The sequence below is a fragment of the Cinclus cinclus genome, chromosome 5 (assembly GCF_963662255.1).
Source record: "Cinclus cinclus chromosome 5, bCinCin1.1, whole genome shotgun sequence".
Lineage (NCBI taxonomy): Eukaryota > Metazoa > Chordata > Aves > Passeriformes > Cinclidae > Cinclus > Cinclus cinclus.
Window position 1 is genome coordinate 73563091 of NC_085050.1, and position 27565 is coordinate 73590655.

Here is a 27565-nt window from a genome sequence, read left to right on the forward strand (position 1 = left end):
AGGGCGAGCGGGGCGCGGCGGCGGCGGCGGTGTCAGAGCCGGGCGGGCGGGGGAGGGCGGGCGGCCGCGGCTCCCGTCCGTGCGTGCGTGCGTGCGCGCGCGCGCCTGCGCAGAGCGGGAAGACGGGCGGGGCAGCCAAGGGAAGGGCGGGCCGCTCGCCGACGCTCTCCGCCAATCACCAGCTGGCTGGTGCGGTGACGTCAGGCGCGAGCGCGTATTTAGTAGGCGGGCAGGGGCGGAGATAGCATTTGCGAGGGGCGCGATCCGCGCCTTCCGTTCCTTTTCCAGTTTTCTTTTAGCTGTGCCCCAGTCTCCGGCTCTTACCATACCCTTAAGGTACCGTCGTGGAGAGTGGCCGGGCGGGTTTGGTAGCAGACTTCCTTGGTGCTGCTCACCGGAGCTGTTTCATTCGGTTGGAGGTCTCTAGGCTGTACCGCCACGGGGCGGTCAGTGTTGAGGTACGGCAGGAGACTGCGGGGGGCTCTGTGGGCGTCTTAGGCTCAGGTAGACGTCTACAGCTTCTCCCTGAAATACAAACGTTTTTGAGTTATGCTGAAATAAAAGAATCTCCGTGCTTGCAGGTGAAGTACAAACTAACCCCTTTACCGGGTGGCACAGATTGCCCCACGGAGAGCGTGGTGTCTCCGAGAGGACGGCTGGGGGTGTGTCGGGCATCTCCTTTGGAAGCAGCTCGGTCTCCTTTTCGGGGTTTGTGTCTGTGAGGATGGAAATACTGAAATAAAGTTTGGTTTGTGGAATAATCAGGTGTTGATCCTTTTTCGTTTTCTTGGTGTGGGCCGGAATTTGTTCATCCTGACCTGAAACCGTCAGGTGAGTTCTCGTGTGCTCTGGCCCAGAACGGGCCTTGGATCGTTCCTGTTGGCAAACGGGGGAGCCTTTCCTGACCTGGGAATAACTAAACATCTCTGGCTTAGGAGTAGGGTTGTGTTTGTTACAAAGGCTTGTTTTGCTGCTGTGGGCAATGAGGGGTAAGACGATCTGGCAGTTTATAAGCTAGGGCTGCTGTGAGCAGGCTCCCCCTCGGTTTTGAGGCACCGGTGTGCTGCTGGGCAGGCTGGGGGGACAAACGAGAGCAGCGATGCTCAGCCAGGCTGGGGGGCTGTGGTGGCTGCAGGGTGTATGTGCCCTCCTGTGTATCAGCAAACTGCTGACCTAGTTTTGGTTTCTATAACCACCCCATTATTTGGTGACCACACCTGACTGGAGGGTTCTTTGTTGCCTAACAAGGTACAAGTCCTCAGTTTTATTCTCGAGCTGATAAGGAAAAGGGAGGTCTCAAAACTCTCGACTTAAATTGCTCGGTGAGAGGGGTTCTGTCCCTGTGATGAAACAAACTAGTTTTTCGAACTGATGGTCTTGGTGCTTTCTGTGCCCATGTGCTGTGGTAGCAGTTAAGATTGCTTGGAGTGGGTAGGTAGCAGAAGCAGAACATCACCAAACCCTACCAGTAATTGGTAACTATCGGGTTGAGAGCTGCTGTGTGGTTGCTGGCACGTTTGCAGTTCGGGTTCCTGGCTGTTGGTCCTTAGCAGGAACCTAGATTAAGTTGCAGCAGCATCCGATGACGGCATCCAGCATCTCCAAGAACTTTCCGTTCTTCGTGGTGCTCTTCCGGCTTTGAACCACCGGTCTTAACTGCGCGTTCTGGTACTCAATGAGATGACTCAGTTTCAAAGGTGCTTGGGCTTTTTTTACTTGTAGTTGACAGTAGCTGTCACCTTGTTGTTTTTCAGTGGAATCGAATGGAATCTCGGAGTTTGCAGCCTGGTCGTTTGCCTAGGGCTCGTTGTGGACGCGCACACCCCTAGCCGCGGCAGAGCTGTGTTCCAAGGGTTGTCCTTTTTAGACGTTTGACAGATGCACGTCCCCAGCCCCCGCGTGTTCGCTGTGAGCCAAGGCGCGGCACAGCGTCCTGCGGCCTTCCCGGCCACGGCGCCCTTCCCCGGGGGCGAGGCAGGCCGGCCGCTGGGAGGAGCGGAGCGCGGGCAGGCGGCCCGGCCGGGCCGCGCTCGGGAGGCGGCGGTGCCCGGCGGGTCCGGCCGTGCGGCTCCCCGGGCTCAGCCCCGCCCCGCCCCGGCCCGGCCCGGCCGTGCCACGTAGCAGCGCAGGCGCGGCGGGCGCTTCCGCGGGGGGAGCGGGAGCGCCGGGCTCGGCCGAGCCGCCATGAACTTCTTGCGGGGCGTCATGGGCGGCCCCAGCGCCGGCCCGCAGCCCTCGGGAGCCGACACGGTGAGCGGGGGAGCGGCAGGGCCGGGGGGCCGGGACAGCTCGGCTGGGGCCGCGCTGGGGCCGCCGGCTGCGCCGCTGCCGCTGGCAGGCCCGGGTGGTGCCCGGGGCCGAGAGCCGCGGGCTGGAGCGGGGAAGGAGCGGCTCTGGGCTCCGAGCGGTTCCTGACCTTCGGCTGTGTGTCGGGAGCCTGCCCTGCGGCCCCGCCGTGCCGGCTTACCCCGTGTGTTTGTTGCGCGTACCCTTCCAGATCCAGAAGCTGTGTGACCGAGTAGCTTCGTCCACGTTACTGGATGACCGGAGGGATGCTGTCCGTGCTCTCAAGTCCTTATCCAAGGTACGTAGCCGACTTCCTGAGTAGCGGCGTGAATTTCAAGTAGCTTTGTCAGATGTTGTCAAAAAGGCATTGTTTGGAGTTCTGGCTTCGCTATTAACGATTTGTCGCTTGTCCGAACAGAAATACCGGTTGGAGGTCGGCATACAAGCCATGGAACACCTCATCCACGTTCTCCAGACAGACCGGTAAGCGTCCTGCAGCTGCTCTGGGCTGCTGACACAGCAGGTGCACAGCTGGTGCTGTACTGATGGAGCTGGGAGGGCGGCTGGGTTTCTGGCAACTCCACTGCTGCCTTGGCTTTTTATGCTGGTAAACATCCTCAGAGCCTATTTGGAGGTAAAAAGAACAGAATTCCAGGATGAGGGACAGAATGACAAGCTCTAGAGTAAAGGTGCTGCCAAAGTAGGTCTTAATGCTTCTCAGGGGCATCTTTCCACTACTGCAGCAAGGTGAGCATAAAGGGACGGCATGAACAAAATCTGTTATTTGGAATGACCTAGATCAAGCTGTTATTGGGCAAAAAGTGAGCTAGACGGAAGAGGGAAAGAATGAGGTCGGCAGGTGTGTTTTTGCTCATGTGTGTTAAAAAGCAGAAAAAGCAGTTGGGTTCAGGTAAACAAGAGAACAGGACCCCAGGGCTGCTGCTGAGGCAGATGGCATGGTTCTGAGTGCTCTGTGGACTAGAATGTAATAACTATGCACTCCAGTGTTTGGAATATCTTTACTATCTATCTCTGCCATCACTGCTGTAGCTGGTAGTGTCTACATGTTGTACTGTGGAACCTGTTTGCACTCTTTGGTTTTAAGCTTCAAATACTGGTGTTTAGGTAGGCAAAGGTATGCGGAGAGTCCTTCAGTCTGGATTTGAATGTCAAGCCAGTAAATTTATGAGACAGTTAGGAGGCTGTGCAATACCTACATGTGCATACCCTGGAAGGAGCAGCGTGTCCTTTGATGCCAGTACTGAGGAGAATTCGGAAAGCTCCAGTTCAGTGTCTGCAGAGAGGCCTCCTGCTCCAGTTATGGATACAGGACATGAAACTCTTCAGTGCTCAACCAAAGGCTGCTGATTGAGGCCTTCCTTGCCTGGCCAGTTATGCCAGCTGGGAAGTAGGTGGCAGCCTGCTGTCTAGGCAAGTCCATGTTGTTGGTATTCTGTGGGCTGGGTGGTTGAAGTGGAATGTCTGACCTGATGCAAACAGTGAAAGGGAAGGAAGGCTATGGGAGTAACTGTCAGGGATGTGAAGGGAAGCCCTTTGAAAAACTGGGTTAAGGAGCCTGCCTTCATCCACTTATCTGCTCTGAGGGCGGATTTGAACTTTGAAAATGGAGGCGGGGCTGTACTGATCCACTTGAGAAGGCGACCTGAACCCTTTAGGGCAGGGACCTGGGACTTTTCAGTGCTTCTTGGGCTCCAGGTGGTCCTTCGTGATTCGTGTGTGCTGGGGTTCTGTGCACATATCTTGTGTGACTCAGGCTGCAGTTGAAATAAAATCATAAATACCTGGGGGTTTTGGGTTTTCAGCTGAGGAAGTGCTGGCTTCTAGGATATGGTGCTGGAGTCATTTGCTGTTGCATGTTTGCTGGGCCGGGTGTTGGGTGCTGTGGCTTCTTGGAGAGAGAGTTGTGGTGTCTGTGTGCGAGGAGTGCAGGTGTAATGTGCTGGACTTGGTGTTACTCTTGGTTGTCAGTAACGGTAGAGGTGAGGTTTCATGGACTCTCACTGGAAATCAAAACCAGTTGAGCTGATTAAGTTGGTAGAGCAGTCACAGGCTCAGCTGTGCCTAAGACCTGGTGTGCTGGGTTTGTTGAACTGGGAGGCTGCTGATGTGACAGAGGCTGCTCTTCTGGTGTGTGCCTACTAATCTTTGGACCTTTGCAGTGTCCACCTGAAGTACCCTGAAGCTTTCTGAAGGAGTGGAACATGCTATCTTCCACCTATTGATTTTTTTTTTTTTTCATTTTGCACTGCAGCTGTTTTAGAAGAGAGGTCAGTGACTGACTAAAGTTGTCTTCTCACATATCACGGTACTCATGTACATCATGCACATGGGCTGGCTTGTGGCCCAGTGTCTGTGTTGCTGTGAACTTTAAGATGACTGCAGGTTTAATCTGATTTGAAAAATGTAAGCACTGCCTGTGTCCTGTTCTCAGTTCCTTGGATCCACAGTTTTCCTTTGAATTAGTTACAGCCTTTACGCTGAAACAGCAACATACCACTTCATAAGGGGAAGACGTCATTCCACTTCTTAAACACTTTACTTGTAAGTTGCCTTAAGCTCTGTCTCCTGCTCAAGGGCTTACAACTTGTTCTATAGAGAACTGATTTCTTTTAAGTTTTCCAGTTTTGTGAATTTGGCATCCCAGAGCCTGAGTCAGCTTTTACATGTTCCAGATTTACATACACCAGATTTCTTATGCCATATGTTTATTTTGTAATATGAAGTAGCGATCTGGTAGTGGACTCCTATGAACTTGTTGTTGAGATGTTGCTACATCTCACCAGGGGTTATTTTGAAAAAAAAATGGCATTTGACTGTGGAACAGAGCAATACTGCTCAGCTGTTGGTGTAAGAGGAGGCACAGGAGTAAGAAGTCATGATCCTTAACTGCTTTGTTCCTACTTACTTTAAAAGGTTTTTGAATTTCAGTGTGACAATTGAAAGAGTTGAAACAATTTGGTGTTTAATATGTGGACCTAAGATGTCCTTTTTTTTTCCCCTAAGACACAAACCTCAGTTATCCATGTGCAGGACAGTCCATGCACAGGCACCCTCAGGTCCACATGGTTCTGTTCTGCAGCTGTTCGTGAACTGGGGGGCCCTGACATCTCATTTGAGTGCTGTGGGAAAGCACCCCTAGCTGGGGCAGGTTGGCTGAGGTGGCTTGTGCTGCACTGTTGCGTTGCACAAAAGCTGCCTCTTACAGATGCCTGAGCAGTCTTGTTTCTTCACTGGCCTCTACTGTAGAGTACAAGCTGGACAGCTTCAGCATGAGCAGAATAATCAATGAGATGTGGGATGTGCTGAACAGCAGATGGTGGCAAGGTGGTGAACCGCAGAGGTGGGATGCTGCTGTCCTCATTTTGTGATGTCTTATGTTTCAGCCAGAGAAACAAGACCTGGTTTTCATCATGTGTACATTAAATGTCCTTATTCTTTCAGAGCTGTTGTCATTTCCCTAACAAGGGACGTTAAGAAACTCACCAAGCTGCGGCTTTGCATTTCAAGTTTCCAGAAAAGAGTTTGTGTGTTTTTAGATGAGGATCTGTTTCATTTCTGTGAAAAGGGAAGCATAGACTTTGTGGTAGTGTTTTCAAGAACTCAAATGATAGTAAAGGGAAAGCATAAGCAGGCTGGAGATGTGATCATACCTGCTAGATGAGACTGTTTCCTTTCCTAACTCAAAGATTGTGTGGATGTTCAGGCCTGTGTTCTGAACTGGCCTTAGCAGCCTTACAAAATGCAAATTTATCTTTGGTGTGGAGGCCTTACTTGAAATGCCTTGGAGATCAGGGAGAGTAAATACTTAAAAGCTAGACTGAGATTTATTTTTTTTTTTCTGACAGTGTTCTTTTCAGCTGCTTGAAAGGGTCATGAAAGTGCTGTGAGGGTGTCCTTCTGCATTGGGTGTACCTTTCTCTGTGGTTTTAGCTTTTTTTTTCCTTTTTATTTTTTAAGCCAACTTCTTACTTTTTCTTTTGGTTTAAGAGCAACAGAGCAAGTAGCAGAAATGGTTATGTTCTGCCCCTTAAGCTCTTATGCCATGTCTTGATTGTAGCACAGGGTTTAGAGATGGTTCAGCCTTGGTAATGCAGAAGAAACAGGTATTTCCTGAGAGGAGAGTCTGGGTGTGAGCAGGTGAACTAATGCTTTGGGGTTCCCTGCAGCTGCCTGGGGATGCTGGGGTTCCAACCCCTGTAATTATTCGATTTAGTGGCTTTAGTGACACAAGAGGCTGCCTGTTTGTGAGAATCCACAGCTGCTGCTGCTGCTGCTGCATTCCCCTGGAGCTCCCAAGTTTGGCTCTGGTTCTGTCTGACAGCGTAGCACGGAGGGTCCCACCTGGGCAATGCTGGAGCTTGTCTGCAGCTGCTTTGGGGGATCTTGAGGCAAGTGTGAAGCATTGCTAGGGATTTCTGATGTTATTGGAGCAGGTTGGAGGGACTGACTCAGAAAATTGAAGACACACCTACAGTGGAGAGTCCTATGGTCATCTGGTTTCACCAGACTTTCCGAGGCACACCTCAGGAAATGGAACTGGGAAAAGGAGCTTTACTCTGTTCATGGAGCACATAGCTCATGGTTATGTGGTGCTGCAATAAATCTGTGCTTCTAACTTGGCCTTGTGCTGCAAAGGGAGCTGCCTGGGCAGAAGAGCGGTGTTGTGAGAGTAGTTGGAAATACGTCATTAAAGAAAAGTGGTTCTTTCATTTGCAGTTCAGATTCTGAAATAATTGGCTATGCTTTGGACACACTCTACAATGTTATATCGAATGACCTAGAAGAAGAGGAGCAAGGTAAGCACTTGGTAGTAATAGTAGTATTAACTGTGCAATTGCTTTCCTTGGTGCTTTGAGTTATCAGCTGTAATACTGTGATTTACTAACACTTACCTAGACCTGCTTTGTTACTGTGTATAGCTCTTAGGATAATGCTGGAGATCTTGTATGCAATTTGCATTTAAATAACACTGGACCTCTTGCTTATTAATTTAAAAAACTTGTTCTGTCAACAGGAGCCAGGTTGAAATGTGCTAACTTTTCTTCTAGTTAGTCGGTCAAGAATCAAGTCCTTGGCTGTTGGGAAAGGACAGTTCTGGCTGTTACTGTGAAATGAGATGTTACCATCTCATGATTTTACAAGGATGTTCAGATGTAAAATCTCAGGTACCTGTGATAAGGTGCCACATGCAAGTGTGAAAACTGTTTTCAACCCTGCTGTGGCAGTGGAGAAAGAGATTTAGAAAGATTCTGTCTATCTTGATACAGCTGGGTTGTGAACATCCATGCCACTCCTACCTGTCTGATTTTCTTCAAGGCCATCAAACCGGTCTCCAAGGCCATTGCATGTTGTTCTAAACCATGTTTCAAATTGTGCTTGGTTTACTTTTCCATGTTTCTCCAGTTCCCCATCTTAATTAACAAGGTTTAGGACAAGATCAGAATTCGATAGCGCTGGGGAATTCATGTTTGTGGTAGAGGCCTGGATTATGGACTGACAATAGTGTTGGCAAGTTTTTGCCCAGAGCAGAGAAATGTCCAGCTGGAGCTGTGTGAGAGAGACCAGGGTTGTAAGGGTTATGGAGTGCTTCAGTCTGACCCCTTCCATAAGAACTTCCCACAGGAGTCCAGGTGCTGTAGGAAGCTGGGATGGCTGCTTTGGGAACCTAAGTTGATGCTGTAATTGGTTGTGCTTTGTGGAAAGCTGTTCAACTGGTAAACCTGTCTCTTCTTTCTTTTTATTTTACCTGCACTGACAGATGACTCTGAAGGTAAAAGAACCTTTATTTGTGTAAACATGGCACTTTGTTTTAGCCCTAGTTTACTCATGCTGGTAACACCTGCTGCTGTTTAAAAAGGACACTGTAAGAGCTTGCACTAGAACTCAGGGAAGGAATTTTGCCTTCTGCTCTATCCTTACTCGTTGGAGCTCAAGTGTGTTTCCCATTTGATTTCTCCTGTGACTTGGCATGTTGAATGTCAGCAGATCCCCAGAGGCTGCAGTGACGGTGAATTCTTGATGAGGGTGTCAGAGGTGTGCAGCCCCAAACTGGTAGGATTTTAAGGGACCAAAGTTTGCGAGCAGAGTTTCTGTTTGCAAGAAGCCCTGAAGCTGGACACCAGTGCATGAGCTGCACAAGAGCGTCCTTCACAGTGTCTCTTTTAAGCAATGCGTGTTAAAATGCAGTATTCACTTCTACCCTGGGTTACCACTAATGCTTTGCATGCTTTCTTTTTAAAACTAATTTTATTTTTTACAACTAAATTCTAGTCTGTAGTGCTGCTGGGTAGTGAGTTGATAAGAGCTGATCTTAGTAGATGGAAGCTGTTGGCTTGCTTTGAGATAGCCCTGGGAATGTGTAGATTAAGGAACAATTATGGGTAGAAGGCTGGTTGCAAGATCTCTGGTTTAAGTGGAAACTAATTTCCCTTTGCCTGCTTGATTTTTTTTATTAAACGTAGTCGTAGCAACGCTTGGAAAAAAAAAATGTGATTTGGCCCTTTGATAGAAGAACGCTGAGTTACAGTAGGAAAAATGAACTATAGCCTGGGAGAGGCTGTGCCAGTTATCTATGCTGCTCAGGTTTTGCCTTAGAACTTGAAGCTTGTGCAAGAGCAACAGTTAGCATCCAAGAGTTCAAACACTTGCTATTTGCAGCTGAGGGTGGGACAAGGACAAGATGTTCAGCCACAGCTCGTGGAAAAGTCCAAGTGGAGTATTCAGACTTAATTTTGAAAGCAAAATGTTTAGGTTTTCTGGGCTGTTTCTCCTTGGCCTGCAGCCAGCTGCAGGATGTGCAATCCGTGTGTGATTTGATTCCCAGCTGAGTTGCCTCTTGTTCTACAGCAGCAAGTGCAGAAGCTGAACTTGTATGGAGTTTTTAATCTTCATTTCTGTAAATGAATATATTTCAGCTCAGGAATGGCCTAGACTTGATAATACCCTCAGCTTCAGAGCAGCCACAATAGGATTCATGTCCTGCAAGGTGCTACTTGCCTGGGCTAGAGCTGTTTTTGAACCTAGTCTGTCTTCCCATTAAACATTTTTTGTAATACTTGTAATTTCTGCAGCTGGAAATTTAGAGCAGAGAATTTTTGGGAGGAGAAGATCCAAAGACTCCTGGATTTGGTCAGAAACTCGCTTGCTTCACTGTTTATTTTCTGTTTATTTCTATTAAAACATTATTTGAATAAACATATTTGAATTAGAGTTGCTCTTGCTTAGTTTTTCAGCTGATGTTCCTTCATTATGTCAACCAGTAGTACCTACATGCCACTGTTTTGTGGAACAGTTACATAAGTTCTCACTCAGCCTAGAAAAATAGCAGTGGTGCAGAGATGTTGCTTGCATGGGGTTTGGTCATTTTGTGAGATACTTTTGCATTTCTTTTTTTGTTCATGCAGCAGTGATGCATGAAATAATTACATGAGACAACTCATGTGCTAGCCCAATTCTGTGTAACTGTAGAGCGAAGAATGCAATGGCACTCAGGTCTGGCACATTTGAAATCAGTTGACATTCCAAGACTGAGAGGTTTTGATGCTTGTCTGTGTGACTCTTCTTTTCCTTTCGTGATGTTTAGGTTTTGTTCTGTTGCTAAACCCAGTAGAATAATTAAGCTATTTGGGCCCATTTAGCTCTAGATGATTTATGTTACTTAGGATTCAAGGCTCTTGGTGTGAAATGTACTTTGCTTTTGCCCATCAGTGCAGGGTACTCATGAGGGCTCGTGTGGATTAGTGGAGCTATATGGGGATGTAACTGCTGAGATTGAGAAGTTACATTTGGAAGAATGCAGTGCTTTTGTTAATGTGAAAAGCTTGTTTTGGTGCTTGTTTTGCCAATAATGCAGTTAATACTTGTAACGGTGACTCAAAATCCTATGGTCACCCATGGCCTTACTTTAGTAAGAATAAAAATCACAGCTGCTGAAGTTGTTCCAGTTGTGTTGTAATATGTTGTTTTTTGCTGTTACAGAAGAAAACTCAGCCAAACAAGTGGATGATCTGGGGAGTCAGTTCACCGAGATTTTCATTAAGCAGCAAGAAAATGTCACTCTGCTGTTGACTCTTGTGGAGGTGAGTAACTGTGTCATGTTTAGGCTCCTGAGAGATAGGTGGTGCTTTACCTAATGGGGAGAGTCATATTTTGTCCAGTGAAGCTGGTGTCAGGGGTGAGGTGTGCCAAGATCCAGTGAAGGTGGGGCTGGAGGTGAGTGAGGACTGATGTGACCTGGCTGAACACCATTGGTGCAGCTTTTAAAGCAGGGCAACAGGGAACAGAATCACAGGACCATATAGGCTGGGAAATGCCTCCAGGATCATAGAGGCCAACTGTTAACCCAGTGCCGCTATGTTCACTGCTAAACCATGTCCCAAAGTGCCACATCCATGGATCCTGAACACTTCCAGGTATGACTGCCCCGCTGCCCTGGGCCGTCTTTTGAATGTCCAACCACCTGTTCAGTGATGAAATTTCCTTCAGCAGCTGATCTGAAACTTCCCCTGGTGCACCTTCTGGCCCTTTACTCTGATCCTGTTGCTCGAGAAGGGGCTTTAATTACTTAATTAGAAACAATCAAGTTATTGCTCCCCAAACAGCCTTGGTTGTCCCTTGTGCAAGGGACATAACAGACATGACTGTATGAGATGCAGTTTGGGTGGAAAGGATGACTGCTTTCCAGCAGGATGGTGTTTAACTCATTTTCCAATGGCCTTGTCCTCATGGACTGCCTTTTTACTTTGAGCTGTTAAAGTTCTTGTTCCCAAACTAAGAATATGATTGTGCTTGAGGGAGAGAACAATACAATACTCTCTTTTTTTCATTTCCTTTGTAGTCCAATAAAAAAACATGGTATTCTACTTTTCCCGTATAGCACCTGTGTTGTGCTTTGAGCAGTGGTAAGGAACTGTCAGTATAGGAGTTAAATACTGAGGAGTTGATTACTTAACGTGTTCCTTTGCATCCTTTCAGGAGTTTGATTTCCATGTTCGCTGGCCTGGAGTGAAGCTCCTGACCTCTCTGTTAAAGCAGCAAGGGCCTCAAGTGCAGCAGATCATTCTGGTCAGCCCCATGGGTAAGTGCTCGAATCCGCTGCTGACATACTTGGAGCTTGGTGCTCAGCAGACATGGCAGAGGCCTATAGGAGCCTCGAGCAAGGTGTTTTAAACACCTCCAGCATGAAGAAACTGCACCTTTTCAATTGTTTTTTAAAAGCAACCTGTTCCTTGCAGGAGTTTCTCGCCTCATGGATTTGCTGGCAGACTCCAGGGAGGTGATCCGCAATGATGTGAGTGCAGAGGTTCTGCAGGGCCCCTTGGCGTCCTCTGTGTCAGTGCATCAAGGCCTGAGGAGCCAGTGCCTGCTGTCCATGGGGGCTGTGCATGTGCTGGGCTGTGGGGTGTTGGGGTGTGCCTCTGCTCCTGGCTGAGGATTATGCTGCTGATGCAGCATCTTCCCAGGAGCTGTGACTTGTGAAAAAACAATGGAGTTGTATTAAAACCCACGTTTGATTTCTTTTCTTCTCCGTCTGTCCAGGGGGTCCTGTTGTTACAGCAGTTGACCAAAAGTAATGCAGCCATACAGAAGATTGTTGCCTTTGAAAATGCCTTTGAGAGACTTCTGGATATCATAACAGAGGAAGGAAACAGTGATGGAGGTACAGTGGAGTCTAGGACTTAGCCTTGTGCTTCTGCAACTATGAGCTGGTTGAAGCTCTGTCAGTGGGTATAAGGATCCAAATTTATAGACTGGTTTAACAAAATAAGCAAAACCAGATGGACCAGGTAGCTCTGTTTCAGTGCCGTGCTTAGTTAAAACATCAGGGTGCTCCTCTGAGCGTGTGTGTGTGAGTTAGTGTGTTCTTGTTTGATCTAGGCCTGTGCACTTAGCTACTGGGAATGGCAGTGGCACATGTGTGCGCTGCATTTGTCACTTACCCAGTTAAGCATGTGCACTCTTCCCACGAGATCCTTGGATGCTTGCGGTGGCTGGAATTAACAGCTTGCTGAGTTCCTTCAGCTGCCCCAACAACTTCGGTTTTCTGCTCAGCTTCTTGACAAGTCAGTCACCTGTTGGGAGGGGAAAACCATTTTAAAAAGGAGCAAAAAAGAGTGCAGCACTTGAGAGCTTGGTTCTTTTTACTAGCAATATGTGATGGGTTTACTACAGTCTATTTCAGTAGCATGAAGGTTGCTGTTCCGTGACCTTTCTGTAGGCTGCAGGAGCAGTTACTGCTTCTCTCCCAGCTTTATTATTCCAGGTATGTTGGCATGGAATTACTCAGCAAACCTTTGATTTCAAGCTGTTATTTTTAGGCGTTTAATATCCTCAGGAGACTTGTTATGTAAGTTCCTGTGTGCTAAGACTTCTCTGATTTCCCCCCACCCCCAGCTACTTATCTGTTCCTCTGATAGGAGCGGCCTTTATCTGAGTTTAGTTAGAAAAGTCAAAAGTGGCTTTGAAATGAGTTGAAGATGGTAGCCAGTAACTGTAGAGAAGGAATGCGTGAGCCAGGAAGAGTTGCTGCCTTGGAATTATGGTTGAGTTCAGGAGGAACTTCATTTGAGTGCATTTGGTAGGGACAGTGTAGTCTGATTGTGGAGCGGGTGAACTTCAGGACACAAAGTGATGGTGAGGTTTTGTTGGCAGTTTTTCCGGTTTACCCATTTGATAGGACCTGTACACACTTTGGAAATTTGCCTTGGGCTTGTGGAAGAAAAGGAGGCATGGTTTCACAAGGTTCCTAGTTATTGATCCAAGCTTAATGTGTGTTGAGAATCCAGAGGCCAGAAATGTATGCTCTGTTCTGTCTAGAACATCCTCCGTGTGTGGACAACAGAATTTGTTTCCATGTAGCATGTCTTGATTCACCATGTGGTACCTTGTCTCATCAGGCATAGTGGTGGAAGACTGTCTCCTCCTATTGCAAAACTTGTTGAAGAATAATAATTCCAATCAGAATTTCTTCAAGGAAGGCTCATACATTCAGCGTATGAAGCCTTGGTTTGAGGTTGGAGATGACAACTGTGGGTGGTCTGCACAGAAAGTAACTAATCTTCACCTGATGCTGCAGGTAAGGTGCCATTACAACTCCTAATTAGCAATGCCAGCTGTCAGCTCTCGTGCAGTGGGAAGTGTCATGTTACAACTGTGAAACCCAGTCCTACAGCTCAGGATTAGCTGTGCTCGGGAGCTGTGCTGCTTTCAGCACAAACCCTGTCAGAGGTGAATCTGTGATGGCTGGCGTAGCACACGACTTGATGTTACTTGAGATGCAACAGAAATTTAAACTAAAAGCATAATTAGGACTGTTCTATATAAAGAATCCCCCAGCATGAAACTGAAAAGCAAGCGGCCATACGTAGCAATGAAATAAATTAGGTTCTGTTCATTGTCTCCATTTCAAGGATCAGTTCTGTTTCATAGTGAAGCCGCGCACGAGTTTGGTTTGGTTTCAGAAGGTCCCAGGCTCTGTTCACACGGCTGTGTTTCCTTCTCTGTAGCTTGTGCGGGTCCTGGTGTCCCCCACAAACCCTCCTGGTGCCACCAGCAGCTGTCAGAAGGCCATGTTCCACTGCGGGCTCCTGCAGCAGCTCTGCACCATCCTCATGGCAACCGGGGTTCCTGCTGATATCCTCACGGAAGTAAGAGGGGCCCTGGGTGGAGGGAGGGGTGGGAGCGACCCCATGGGTGATGGCAGCAGACTGCAGGGATAACCAGCTGCTGCAGGGACTTACTGAGGATTTGCTGAGCAGCTGCTTCAGATGCCAGGGATGTCAGCTTCCTGTGTGGGCAGCATAAATGGAGAAGTCATTTACTTTGATAAATTTCTGGTGTTCTGCAACCAGAGAGGAGTTGGATTTGCCTGTTTTTTTTGTTTTTTTTTTTTTGTTTTTTTTGTTTTTTTTTTTTTTCATTTGGTTTCAGAATATCCCAGAGAAGCCGAGTTCATTAATGACTTTTGCTGGTTTGGGGGAGTGTGTTAATTGCTGTGTTTATTTTTGGGAGAGTTGTCAAATATTGTAATTTGATAGGCTTCCAGTGATGAGGGATTTTAGCTTACGGAAAGCCCTGCTAGCAATGTAGGATGAGGGGTTTCTCCTTTGATAAAACCATGTGCTTGGATTTAGTGTGGACTCCTCTATTCCAGTTCTTAAATTCTAAAAAGGTTTTACCTTCCCACTTCTTAAAAACCTCCAGTTGAGCTGTTATTTTGCTGTCATAGAAAAACTGATCTGGCATACAAAATGCAGCTGAAAGGGACTTGAGCTAGGTGTCCCTTAACCTTTGTTCAGCATCTTTCTCAGCTGTTAAATGCCTTGATTTAATGCACACTGGTTTTACTTAAGTCTCTGAGATGAGACTTGGTGCTTTTCAGTACTGAACTGTCAGGGTAAACTGGAGTAACTTGGAAAGATCTAGGTGGTGGACCTTGGCTCAGGTTTAAACATGGATTTGACTTTCCTCTCTGCCCTTTTCCTAGACCATTAATACTGTATCGGAGGTCATCCGGGGATGCCAGACAAATCAAGACTACTTTGCCTCTGTAAATGCACCTTCTAATCCACCAAGGTAGAGGAAAAAAAAATGTTTAAATTCTGTTAGGCGATGAGGCATTGGTATGGACAGTCCAGAGGGTTTTTTAAATTCCACACTTGGCATTATGATCAGGACTAACGGCTTCAAGTCCCTGTAGGGTGTATTGGATATGGCGTGAAGGTATCAGGTGTGTTTACAGAGAAACGAGGCCTAGAGCTGCTGTTAGGTTATGGGTTGTAGGTTAAATATATCACATAGGTGATATTTTAATTATCACATATTAGATTAGTGATATTTTATTTATCACTTATTACATATGAGGCATGTGATATATAGTATGTTATATATAATATACAAGATGCATAATTTATAATAGATTATATATAGTAGATTGTGTTATGCATTGTGTTATATTATATAATGCTAGAACTGGTATTATGTGGCACCTGAACAAGAAATGAGCAATACCTGAGAAATTCCTCCTTCGGGATGAGCTGCTGTTGCAGTCCAAAGAGGATTTGGAGGCAAGGGAGACAGATGATCAATCTCTTGTTCTGTGTATAAATAACTGAAAAACTTGTAAAACCTTGGTTTTTAATAACCTTGTTTGTAATAGTAGGAGATGCAGTGATAGGCCGCAGTATCTTTCCTTACCTGTAGAGTTCATTCATATTACATACCTGCAGCTGTGTTCATTCTCAGTTTAGTTCTCAGCTTTTCCTTGCTCTTACTTCTCTGTTCTTCCTTGCTTTCCCAACAGGCCTGCAATCGTAGTGCTGCTCATGTCCATGGTGAATGAGAGGCAGCCGTTCGTGCTGCGCTGTGCTGTTCTCTACTGCTTCCAGTGCTTTCTGTACAAAAACCAGAAAGGACAGGGAGAAATTGTCTCAACTCTCCTGCCATCCACCATTGACGGTAGGCCGGGGCACCACCTCTGCAGTGGGTTGTGAACTAGCACCTGCTCCGTGCGCCGCCCGGAGCCTCGTGGAAAATGAGTTACCCGTTGTTCAGTGACTGGTCTGGGGCAGGGTGATTTGGCTTAGATTTGACCGAAACCTCCTTAGTTGGGTTTTTTCGGTGTTTTAGCTGCATTGTCTTAAATATTTTGCTGGTTATGTGGCTTGTTTTAATCTTCCTCGTACCTCTTGGCCGCTCTGGTAGCTACAGGTAGCTCTGTCTCGGCGGGTCAGCTGCTCTGCGGGGGCCTCTTCTCCACGGACTCCCTGTCCAACTGGTGTGCTGCCGTGGCCCTGGCCCACGCCCTGCAGGAGAATGCCACGCTCAAGGAGCAGCTGCTGCGGGTCCAGCTGGCCACCAGCATCGGCAACCCCCCAGTGTCGCTGCTGCAGCAGTGCACCAACATCCTCTCGCAGGTACTGCACCACGACCTGCCCGCTGCGGCCCGGGTGTCCAGGCCAGTGTCCCTCCTGGGCAGGGCCACCACTGGGACACAGCTCAGGTGTCCAGGCCAGTGTCCCTCCTGGGCAGGGCCACCACAGGGACACAGCTCAGGTGTCCAGGCCAATGTCCTTCCTGGGCTGGGCCATCATGGGGACTCAAAGGGTTCTCTTTTGCAGGGTGTTTTTTGAGCTTTGTTTAAAGCTCCTTCGAGGGGAGGAGAATAGCAGCAAATCTTGGTTTTCCATCAGCTTGGTGCTGCCTGTTCTTTGGCCCTAAAGCATTCAGGCCTTAAATGTGGTTTAAAGGACAAGGCAAACTGGCAGAATTCCTACGTCTGTTGGGTTTTTTTGCTGAAGTGCCTGTTTGGTATTTAGCCTCAACCTGCAAACTGGAAACATCATGAGAAAAACAGGCTGTCATGTGCTGATGGTTGGCTTTGCTATGCAGAGATAAAAGTTTTTTGAGCTTGTTCAGCATGTTAATACCTGGCTTGGTAAATGTCAAGTGAGTCAAGTTCACCCTCTGGCCCATGCCTCCTTGGGACATTAGCCTGTGTTGGAACCATTCAAGGAAAAAGCCTATGTAGTAGTAGGGAGTCGGTTAACTCTGATGGCAATTAGACTTTGCTGCGAGTGAAAATAACAGCTGGAATTTGGAATTTGTTCTATTACTTTTCTCCTGCTTTAGCTAAAAATAGCCAGTATTCATTTTTATCCTATTCCTGGCATTTCTGTGTAAAGTAAATTTGAGTCAGTAAAAATGGTTGTGATTCTGGAGCAGGACAAAAGGGGCTCAGATATGGGAGGATGTTTCTCACATGTTCCACTTGAAGGTTCTCAAGTAATATGTGTGTAACTTGCAGGGTGATAAGATCGACAGACGGGTATGTATTTTTTGGCACAGCTTGTGCGTTTTCCTGCCAAAAGCAGGCCTTTCCCTCTTGTCTGGGGTCTGCTGGGGAGGATTTCTTTAACTGCTTTTTGATGTGTTTCCACTTACAGCTTTGTGTTGCAGTGGTTTGGGTTTTCCCTGGCATAACAAACTCTTGGTGCCTCCAGGGGAATCTCTGGGGATGCTCCCCAAAACTATGGGATATGTGTCTTGGGCAGCACGGGTGCTTGCTTTCCTGGGGGGAAGACTAATGGACCATCTGTTCACTTAACAGGCAGAGCTTCTTGTAAGGAAAACTCCAACTGTTAGAAATAGTGTTTTCTGAAGGGCCTAGAGCAAATAGTTGGTACCTTGAGAAGTGGCCATGTGCTAGAGGAAAAGCAGTTTTGCCTGCCTAATTGTGAATAGGAGATAGCTTGTTATGAGCAGGTGACCCCTGAAGAGTTGTTTGATTTCCAGGTTTGAAACACAGCTGAGCTGGATATTGGTGGCACAAAAAAAAAAAAGTGTTTCTGCTGCGGAGTTGTGTTGTTTTACCCTATTGATCACAGCTCAGGCTTGTTACCAGCCCTGAACTGTGGAACAGCAGCCTCGGGGAGCTGTCATCTGTCAGAATAGGTGTTGTTATCATGGTATGTCTAGAACGTAGATGTTTTTAGAGAGGCTGCTTTGGGCTATGTGAAAATCCTTGGGCAGACCACATCCATTTGACCTCTGAGCAGCAAGCAGTGCCTGAGAAGAAATGTGGTTTGCAGCTGCTTCCAGCATATGGGTGTGCTGAAATGTTGGGCTGCACAAGCACAACTAACTCCATGTTTTTCAAGAGGGAAGGGCCAGTGGTAGCAAGGTTGGGAAGGCTGAGGTATGGCCGTGTAGGGCCACTGCCACTTGCAGGAGTTATTCCCAGTGTGCCAGGGCTGGCAAATCCTGCTGGGACAATTAGAGCCAGTGTTGGTGAATGGGGGAGGGAACACTTCCCTTGGTTGCTGTCCGAATGTTGACTGTCAGAAGAGATGGATGCTTGTCTTAACTTAGCTGGGCCCAAATACCTGCAGCAGAGACACAATTGATAAGAGTCAGTTTGGAGATGAAAACTAATTTTGTCTTAACAAAAATAAAATGCTGCAGTTAGCATTGGCCTTGCTAGCTTAATGTGCATATTGTGTGACCCAAAGGCCACTACAGGATTATTCTTGTTTCACTCAGAAAATAATACTAGGAACACCTGGAACTTTTAAGTCAGCACACTAGGTCTTGGTGATGCATCTTTTCCAGGGAATCGTAATGTGACTCAATGTACACCTTGTTCCTCCTTTTAAAGGGTTTTTGTGTATGTTCCTTCATGTCACCCTTGTATTAAAAATGCAGAACTAACACGTTATGATGTTCTATTGGTGCTGATTTGCATTGAGTAATATTTCACATCTGTGTTGCTTGCTGGTTTGCTCTGAAAACAGTTTGACCTGAATGGTTTGATCCTTGTTTTATCCAAGCTGTTCAGTATAATAAACAAATGGGTGTTTGGAAAGACATGACTTGTGGTTTATAAAACAACAAGGTGGGATTAGGTGATTTCTGATCCAGTACAGCTTGGATTTGTATTTTAACTGTCTCTGTGGAAGGGTAATGATGGGGGTGTCTATTCTTCACAGGGCAGCAAAGTGCAGACCAGGGTTGGACTACTGATGTTGCTTTGTACGTGGCTGAGCAACTGTTCCATTGCTGTCACCCACTTCCTTCACAATCCAGCCAACGTGCCTTTTGTATCCTTTACCTGCTTGTGGAGTGAAGCCCCTTGCTTAGGCTTGTCTTGGATTATTTTTGTTCAAGTGTTTGTCTGCATCCGTTTACGGGGAGTCTGCAAAACAGAAAATGCACGGGGCCAAGAGACAAAATGGGCCTTCTGTTGCCAGTGCTCTGGGTGCACTGACTTGCGTGGAAGAGGCATGTGCCAGAGTAGTGTGGATAACTGTCTGCCAGCCAAGTGAGTTTGTAATGCAACAAGCCTGCTGGTATTTTTAGTGTGAATTAAACTTAGAGGAAAGAAGAATGCTTGGTGCTTCTCTTAAGTTCTGTGCTTGCTTTATGGGAAAAACCTGGTCAAGTACATGAGCACATAAAGCTAAACTAGCCCCTTTATCTACACTGCAGGTGTGCTTTGGAACAAGTAAGTCCCTCAGGTTAAACAGAGAGCTACTGGGAAACTTAAGGGAAACCACTGATCCCCCAAGTCCTTCAAAATAGGAATGAACTTGGCAAGGGTTTTGGCTGCTCTTATATTTTACTTCCTAATGAAGATTGGGTTTGTGGGTAAAAAAAAAGGGAATGGATAGAGGAAGATGTGTTAAATGTGTTGTGGTTATCAAATATTTCCAGTGTCCTTATCAAGAGTTCTAGCTCACAGGGCAGATAGCTGAAAACCTTGGAGAAGAGGAGCAGCTTGTCCAAGGCCTGTGTGCACTTTTGCTGGGCATTTCCATCTACTACAATGACAATTCCCTTGAGAATTACAGGAAGTAAGTATGATAGAGAGGTAAGAGGACTGTAGGGAAAGGTTCTACGAAAGGCAGATGGTGGTTCAAGAGGCTTTTAAGTGGGACAGCAGTGAGATTAAGACTTGAGACCGAGAATGCAGAACCCACCTCGATGGAATGATGGGCTCACTCCTTGTCCAGTTGTTGCACTGTCACTGATTTCTCTTCCTTGTAGAGAGAAACTGAAGCAGCTGATTGAGAAGAGGATTGGCAGGGAGAACTTCATTGAGAAGCTTGGCTTCATTAGCAAACATGAACTTTATTCCAGAGCTGCTCAGAAACCACAGCCTAGTTTCTCTAGTCCAGACCACATGATGTTTGACCATGAGTTTACCAAGCTGGTAAAGGAATTGGAGGGTGAGATGTTCCGCTCGTTTCTCTAGTTTTTGTCATAAACTGATGGATGAGCTACCATCACAAATATGTCGTGTTACTCTTGAAAGTAGTGTGATGATACGAAAGGTTATGGTAATAGCTGTCAGTAATCATATACCGAAGTTGCAGTTTAAGTGTTAAGATTGCCTGGTTTTCTTAGATTCTTAGGAGATGATGATCAGTAGTTTCTGAGAGTTATCACAATGGCCAAGAGGTGTTTGCCTATGCTCACATGGAAACTCAAACACTGAGCACATGCAGTGGTCATAGCAACTTCATTTGTTCAAGTACATAATCCACGTATTTGCCACTTAAAATTGATATATTCAAGAAGGTGAATGCTGGAATTTTTGGCTTGTTAGGAAATGCGCACTTGTTTTAGTCTGTGCTGCAGGCATTGTCAACATCTGACTGGCGTCCGGTTTATTAATACTGCTCTAAACTTAAATCAGTCTAGAGAAAGAAGGAAAGAAAAAACGTTTAAGCAACAGCGGTCAAGATAAATTTGTCCAAGCAGTTTCATCTGCATGTTGCTTTACAGTCCTAAGTCTTTCACTTATTTGCAGAATGTTCTGGCTGCAGCTGTAGTGGAGCTATAGTGCAAGTAGACCACAGCTGTTTTGATAGGGAGTACTCAAAGCATCCAGTTTTACAAAACATCCAGACATTTACTTGTCTGAAACAGAATACCAGTAAATGTGCAAACTGCAGTGAAATCACCATTTCTGTTAAACCTTTGTGACAATCCCTTTTTTAATGTGCAGGTTGAGTTTGTGATGTGATGAACTCAAACTGTGAGGCTGTGAGACTGTTTTGAGGACAAAGATGTGAACTGGGCTCCAGTTGACACAAACTGTTTTTGACAGGTGTCATAAGTAAAGCAATTTACAAGTCCAGCGAGGAAGATAAAAAGGAAGAGGAGGTCAAGAAGACATTGGAACAGCATGACAACATTGTGACTCACTACAAAAAAGTCATTAGGGAGCAGGTAAGAGGGAGCTGGACTGTACGTGTACCTCTAAAAGCTGTCGGTTTTGTCTTTTGGACGCGCTGCCGTGCACTTGGATCCCCCTGGTGCCAAAGTAAGTCACAAGGAATCTAGCAATGCAGAAATGTTTCTAACAGCCCTCATGTCCAGGTTCAAGTGAAATGTCACTGTTTGGAACACTAGTTAAGCTATTTTTTTTTCCTTGGGCTACATGCTCTCAGCTGTTGGAGTGTTTCGTTTCCAATGAACTGGAGAACTTGCAGTTCTTTGGAGATGTAATTCTTTGTTCTGTGCTGTCATTTTGGTGGCAGCTGAAGTGGGGCTCAATGAAGTAATGGTTTGTTGGTGACGTTTTGCTTTACGTGCTGGGACTGGACTCTAAATGCCTTTTTCTGGGGTAGTTAACTTGTGCTTGCCTGCTCATCAGTCCCAGCTAGCACTGAGTGGTGGGGCTCAGGTTTTGTTTCTTTCCTTCCCCTTCCTGACAGAATTGTATTCAAGAGTTACTGGTATAACTGTGTATGTGACTACTGTGTGCATGTGGTATGGTGCCTTTTTTTCATTCACAGGACCAGGAGCTTGAAGAACTAAAACAACGCATCAACACTTTAACATCTCAAAATGAACAGCTCCAGGCTACAGTCACACAGCAAGTGTCTCAGATCCAGCAGCATAAGGACCAGTATAATCTCCTGAAAGTACAGCTAGGTAGGCTTCCTGAGTGACAATGTAAAATCATCTTGCTTGTGCCAAGATGTTGTGTCTGCTAGGAAGCTGCAGCAGAGCTCCAGCAGACACTGCCTTGAGGGTGTAAGAGCTGACACTTGCTGTGGGAGCTGCTGAGAGAGGCTGTGTCGGCCTTGGATCAAGTTAATCCATACCAGTTGCTGCCTGTCCAGGTTCAAACATGACCAGATGGGCCCTGAAGTGGGCTGGAATGAAAGTGTGAGGTGGGGAAGATGGTATAGCAGATAGGTGAGATGAAGCCTGTTAATGGCACTAGAGAAATTGCTGATTTAGTGTGTAAATCAGGGCAGTGTGCTCTCCTTATCCCAAGGTCAAAATGCCTGGTAAGGTGTACATGACATGATGAAAAATAGCCAAACTGGTTTCATGATTACTTATGATTAAAAACGTGTAAGGAATCCATTAGCTTCAGGATTTCAGTGCCCTTTTTTTGGATGGGCAGAATGGCTGAAGCAGCGGGAATCACATGTACATGGAGTGGCAAATGAGAGCTCTTCACTGTCTATTCTGTTTTATAGGCAGAGAATTCTTAGTGGGGCAGGAGCAGGATGGGTAACGGGTACTTTGATTGGTGTGCTGGAAACTAGAGTCGTAGAACTGCTTGTCTGACCTTGGCTGTGAACTCTTGCTGCTTAGGAAAGGACACCCAGCATCATAATTCCCATGGTGACGCGTTTCAGATGAATGGCATTCAGACAGAAGAAGTGAGCAAATTGAAAGAGGAATTGGAAGACTGGAAAAACAAGCATGAGCTGTTGCAAGGGCAGTTAAAGGAAAAGGATTCTGTGATAGAAAAATTGGTAAGTGCTGTCTCAGCAGAACTTGATCCAGCTGCCAATTCCTGGTTTCAAGTGTAACTTGCCTTAAGCTGTGCGTGTCCTCATTGTGGTGACAACCAAGCCATCCTGACTGAGTGCACACCCAAAATGGGGAATCTGGTGGGAGGATGGCTTGAACAGAGCCTTGTCTGCCTTGCACTGTTGCCAAGAACAGTAAGTGCAGCTGTAGAATCCATGGTTTTCAGCCTGTTATCAAGTGTGGGGAAGAAATGGTAGAGGGCTGCTAGGAGCTCAGTGCCTTGTCACAGTGCAGGGTTTATCTGGTGCATGTCTCCTGCATTTCCCTGGTGCAAGGTCCTGCTGCACCCATCTCACAGCACACAACCAGCTGCTCTCATCAGAGAGCTCTGGTGTGCATTGCTTAGCCTGCTTGTGGCTTCTCTGCTGGGAATTGGATAATGCAAGAACAGCTAGGGGCTTTTTGACAACATGCATGCGTTTAGGATTCTAGTACTAAAGCAGATTTATTTCTCTATTTTTTTTAGAGTTCTTCCCAATTGGAAATGGGAACTACAGAGCAGGCTTCACAGATGAACAAATTGGGTGGCTTGGAGCACAATAATGAGCTACAGAAGGTGAACTTGTGGTATTTCAGCGCAGCTGGGGTGAACAGGGGTAGCTTGGGATGGGAAGGGAGCTTTACACTTAAGGGAGGAATGTTGTTTCCTGCATGTGTTGCTATTTATCATCAGGTGTCTTTGTGATAATGGTCCTAATCTTGGTGCGGCAGGGTTATGTGTCTAAAACTCCTTGTTTTCACTAAGCATGTTTGAGCCAGCAGAAGACACTTGGACTGACTTGCAAAATGTGTTTATCCAGGGGGAAACATAGGTTTAAATGTTGATATGGAAGTTTACAGGTATTGCATGTACAGCACAGAATAAATAACTGCAGATTCAATTCTTTAAGTTAGCTGTTGCTCAAAAAATACTTGGCAGAGTTCCTCTGTTAGGAGAACTAATGGTGCCTGGATCGATAAGTCACCATGGGTTTCTGCACCAAGAGGGGTAGTGCGCAGAGGACGCTAGTGGTATGAAACACCTTTATGAAGTGACTGAGGCTCAGACAGGTGCCTTGTTTGGACATGGCACAGAAAAGGATTTGTAAGAGCAGGGTGTAAAATGGTGCGTACTGCTGTCGAGCCTTGTCAATTAAGGGAAGACCTGTTGTGGTCTCACTGAGAGGCAGCTCTCCTGTTGAATTTGCTAGTATTAAGCAGTTAGTCTGGGATCATTTAACATCAAGAAAACTTCATGTGAATGTGTTGTTTTGTAAGATTAACTGAAAAGTTTTGTCTCTGTTTCCCAAAGGAGTTAGAAATGCTCAGGAGTCAGATACAACTCCAGTCTGCAGAAATCTCGAAGCTTCAGATGGAGAATCAAAAGCTCCAAGTAATGGTACCAGTGAACTGTTTCTTTTATCTGTGGTAACTGAATCTTCAAGACTTGCCTTCCTGCTCTTGTCTGTAGCTGCTTTCGTAAACCAAGCTGGTTTTAAGTGCACACATCAGCAAGTGATTCCAACAGGGTTTCAAATTAAGTAATGAGTTATCCAGACACATCCTCGGTGAGCATCGAGAGGACTTGCAGTGAAGTTGGTTCTCTCTGGTGGCACTGGTCCTTGCTATTTTTAAACAATTATAAACTATGGCCTGTTCCAAGCTTATGCTGTAATTAAAGTACATAGCCTTTGTGAGACCCAGCTGTGTGATAGCATACACATGAAAGAGATGATTCTTATGAGCAGTTGAGGATACTGCTTTGAAAGGTGATGTGTCGTTGAAGGGCAAATGATAGGGCATCTGTCTGTGCAGGCCTGCAAATGGTGCAGAGGTTTTTTTGGCTGTGTACTGAACTTAGGAGGCAGTCAAGCCTTGTGGCTAAATCAATGTGACTGTCTTCAAAACTAATGAACAGCTGTAGGAAGGGGATGTTGGGCTATAGACCCTGAACAAGTTGTGTGAAAATGTCCCAGACTGGTCCCCAGCAGAGCTAACAAATGGTGCTGCAGAACAGTGCCCACTGCCAGCTGACAGTCAAGTCTTGAATGTACCCAGGCTCTGAGAGAGGCAGACTCAGCTGCTGGGAGGGAAGATGCCATTGCACAGGTGTGGCTATGTGTGCTTGTGAGGATGCCTTTGGAGGCAGAGGTGTGTCCTGGTGTCCCTCCAGCTGTCAGGCCTCCTCATGGCCGTCCTACATCCTGCTGCCTCCTGTGCTTGGAGGACTGACTTCAGTGTGCTCCAGCTGGAGAGGCGTTGCTCTCAAACCTGTGCTGTGTGGAGTTGTAGCTGACAGGCAGCTGCCACACTTTGGAAATAACTGTGTAGGACTGACTGAGATAGAACTGCTCTTATTTTTAGTAGTCTTACGCAAAGAACTGGATCTCTAGCCTAATAAAAAGACTCCTGTGGCACTTCAGAAGTATCAGAGCAAAGGTGGATTGCCTGTAATAGGGTCTGCCTAGAAAAAAACCTGCAAGTCTTTCAAGTGCAGCTGCTGTGAAATAAAGGCTTCACTTTTTGTTCTTCTTGGTGTGCATGAGTCTTAGACCCGAGGAAGCACAGTTTTATTTGCTGATGCCTTGCTGCATGGGGTGTATGTCATCACTGTACCTCTAAAAACAACTGTCTAATGCCTCAGCTTATCTTAGCTTGTGCAGCACTGAGAGGGAATTCTTTGTCCACAGAATGCAACTGCAGGTCCCACATTAGGAGATGGTGGAGCAACAGCAGCAAGGAGCTCAGAACTGGAGGGACGATTGGAGCAAGAAGTAAAAGAACTGAAGGTGAGTAGTGAGTGAGCACCAAACCAAGCTGTTGGGTAGTCAGCCTTCAGTTAGGAGGCTTCTGCAGTAGCCAGGGCTGGTGGAAGTGGTTTGTTTCCTCAGCATCCACAGTGTTGCAGGCTCTGGAAGGGCAGCTGGATGTCTTCCTCATTTTTCACTTGGGAAATATAAACTTGTCTGCCCTTGAGGAGTTGGTGAGGACAGTCCAGGGTGTAGCTTTACTCGGAACAGGTCAGTTTGACTGGGAGGAAGGTAACCACTGATAATCCTGTTCCTACTTTATCCAAGTTGTAATAGTTTGTGTAAGGATGTGAAAGTGTGTGTAGGAACAAGGCTACAGGAGCCAACTTTGGGCTGGAGCTGCTAAAGGTTGGGTGTAGAATGTGTTTGAACAATACAGGGCTTCAGCTTGTATTGTAATTGGATGTGGGATTTTCCCCGTTGCCAGACTGAAGTCAAAGCCCTTTCTGAGGAGAAGGAATCCCTGAAGCAGCAGCTGGACTCATCCAGTAGCACGGTTGCCATATTGCAAGATGAGAAATGTAAACTGCAGCGAGAAGTTGCAGAATCCAAGAAAGAACAAGATGATCTCCTGGTGCTTTTGGCTGACCAGGATCAGAAAATATCTGCACTGAAGATGAAGTTGAAGGACCTTGGTGTACCGGTAAGCAAAGGAATGGGATCCAGGCAGTTCCTGGCTCTGAGACAGGTCTGGGTACAGTAATACTTGATCCACAAAGTCTGGAGAGGCCCCATTCTATAAGTCCAGGGAAGTTAAATCTATCAGCTAGTTTTTTCAGTCTGACAGATGTCAATGCAAGTTGACCACTGCCTGCTGTCCCCAGTAGTCAGGCATCTTCGGCATAGAAATAATCAACTGTGGACATTGCAAGATAACAGCTGCATTTAATGAGCATTAATTGATGTGGCACAGGTCATCTTTAAGCTTACTTTCACTCGGCATTGGCCTTGTCTTGAAAATGTTGCATCAGACTAAGGGATGTTACTGCTCACAACAAGTATTTTATTTCAGGTTGAAGATGAAGACGATACTGAATCTGGAGATCAAGGGGATGAAGATGAGGATGGGGATGAAGAGGAACAAGATGAGAATGCTGTTGTGTGTTACCATGAGAACTAGATTGCATTGTTCTGGGGGGAAAATCTATTACTGTTGTACAAAGGAAAACATCTGCTTATGGGAAGCAGATGGGGAAATGACGACCATGGGCCTAGTTATAAGTTACTCAAGTGTTGGAAAATCCTTTGTACTAAGTAAAGCAAACAAAAAATCCACAGTTTCAGTTCTTCGTGAATATCCCAGGTTGTACTTGTTTAGAAGTTGCTTCAGACACTGTTTAAAGCAGGAAATGACAATGTTGCTGCCTTGGTTCATTGTCATTTGCAGTTCTGTGCATTTGTCTATGGTTTTAACTTCTTTGAGCTCTTAACATAATTAAATACACAAGTATTTGGTTTAACATCTGTCACATGGAGTCATTCCCCCTGCCTTCAGCATGGAGCTTCAGTGTAGTTTGTGGCTTCCTCTCAGGAGCAGTGAGAGGCAGAAGGGTTGGGGTGGCCTCTGCCAGCCTGGGGTGTGGTTCTGGGGGTGCCAGGGGCCCTGCACACAGGTCTGGGCACTGCCCAACTGCACTTGGGAGCTCCTGGGGAAAACGGTGCTCTGCTAATACCATCCAAGAGTTTGCATTGGAAGCTGTGCAAGAAATGTAGCCTCGGGGTGAAGAGTTGCTGTGGAAAACCAAGACCCGTACACTCAAAGATCTAAGGTGCTACTGAGGCAGCAAAAATTTAAGTTAAAATCTTATTGACTACTTCAGTAAGGAAATGAACACTACTCTGATTTATATAACTTATTGGCTCTTTATGAGTAAATAAAAGATGAAATTTTAAAAGAAAATAGAGATGGTAAAAAATGCGTCAAATTCTTTTCATTTGCTAATAAAGAGAATATGTCTACTTTGTTCTCCTTTAATTCTCTTGTCCTAATTTAAAAACAGCTATTTTAATATGCATGAGGGCATCTACAGTCTGCTCTGGTGGATTAAGGTAATAACACGCCACATACTAAGGCTCTCACCACAGGACAAGAGAGAGATGTGGATTCAGTTTTTGTTTCTTTGGAGCACTGCAGT

At 46.2% G+C, this 27565-nt stretch overlaps 1 protein-coding gene across 7 annotated transcripts; it reads left to right on the plus strand.

The window, feature by feature from the left end:
- Nucleotides 1-2135: 2135 nt before the first annotated feature.
- Nucleotides 2136-27334, plus strand: USO1 (USO1 vesicle transport factor). Of its 7 annotated transcripts, XM_062493208.1 has the most exons (26): nt 2142-2250; nt 2498-2584; nt 2705-2769; nt 7024-7103; nt 8066-8077; nt 10285-10385; nt 11281-11383; nt 11541-11596; nt 11845-11965; nt 13203-13381; nt 13812-13952; nt 14792-14880; nt 15608-15762; nt 16009-16220; nt 17111-17131; nt 18792-18902; nt 19537-19655; nt 19849-20030; nt 20915-21036; nt 21606-21744; nt 22420-22583; nt 23108-23197; nt 23933-24019; nt 25311-25409; nt 25858-26073; nt 26443-27334. In XM_062493208.1, exons 1-26 carry the CDS (start codon nt 2185-2187, stop codon nt 26548-26550), a joined length of 2925 nt encoding a protein of 974 aa, XP_062349192.1. In that variant the 5' UTR covers nt 2142-2184; the 3' UTR covers nt 26551-27334. The 7 variants fall into 7 exon arrangements, with proteins under 7 accessions (XP_062349193.1, XP_062349194.1, XP_062349192.1 ...); XM_062493209.1 differs by lacking the exon at nt 8066-8077 and having other exon boundaries at nt 2136-2250; nt 7029-7103; XM_062493204.1 differs by lacking the exon at nt 8066-8077.
- The last annotated feature ends 231 nt before the right edge of the window (nt 27335-27565 follow it).

Coding starts and splice junctions, on each gene's coding strand:
- USO1 (XM_062493208.1), top strand. CDS start 2,185: ATGAACTTCTTGCGGGGCGTCATGGGCGGCCCCAGCGCCGGCCCGCAG. Junction 15,763..16,008: donor CCTGCCATCCACCATTGACG/GTAGGCCGGGGC, acceptor CCGCTCTGGTAG/CTACAGGTAGCTCTGTCTCG. Junction 21,037..21,605: donor AAAAAGTCATTAGGGAGCAG/GTAAGAGGGAGC, acceptor TTTCATTCACAG/GACCAGGAGCTTGAAGAACT.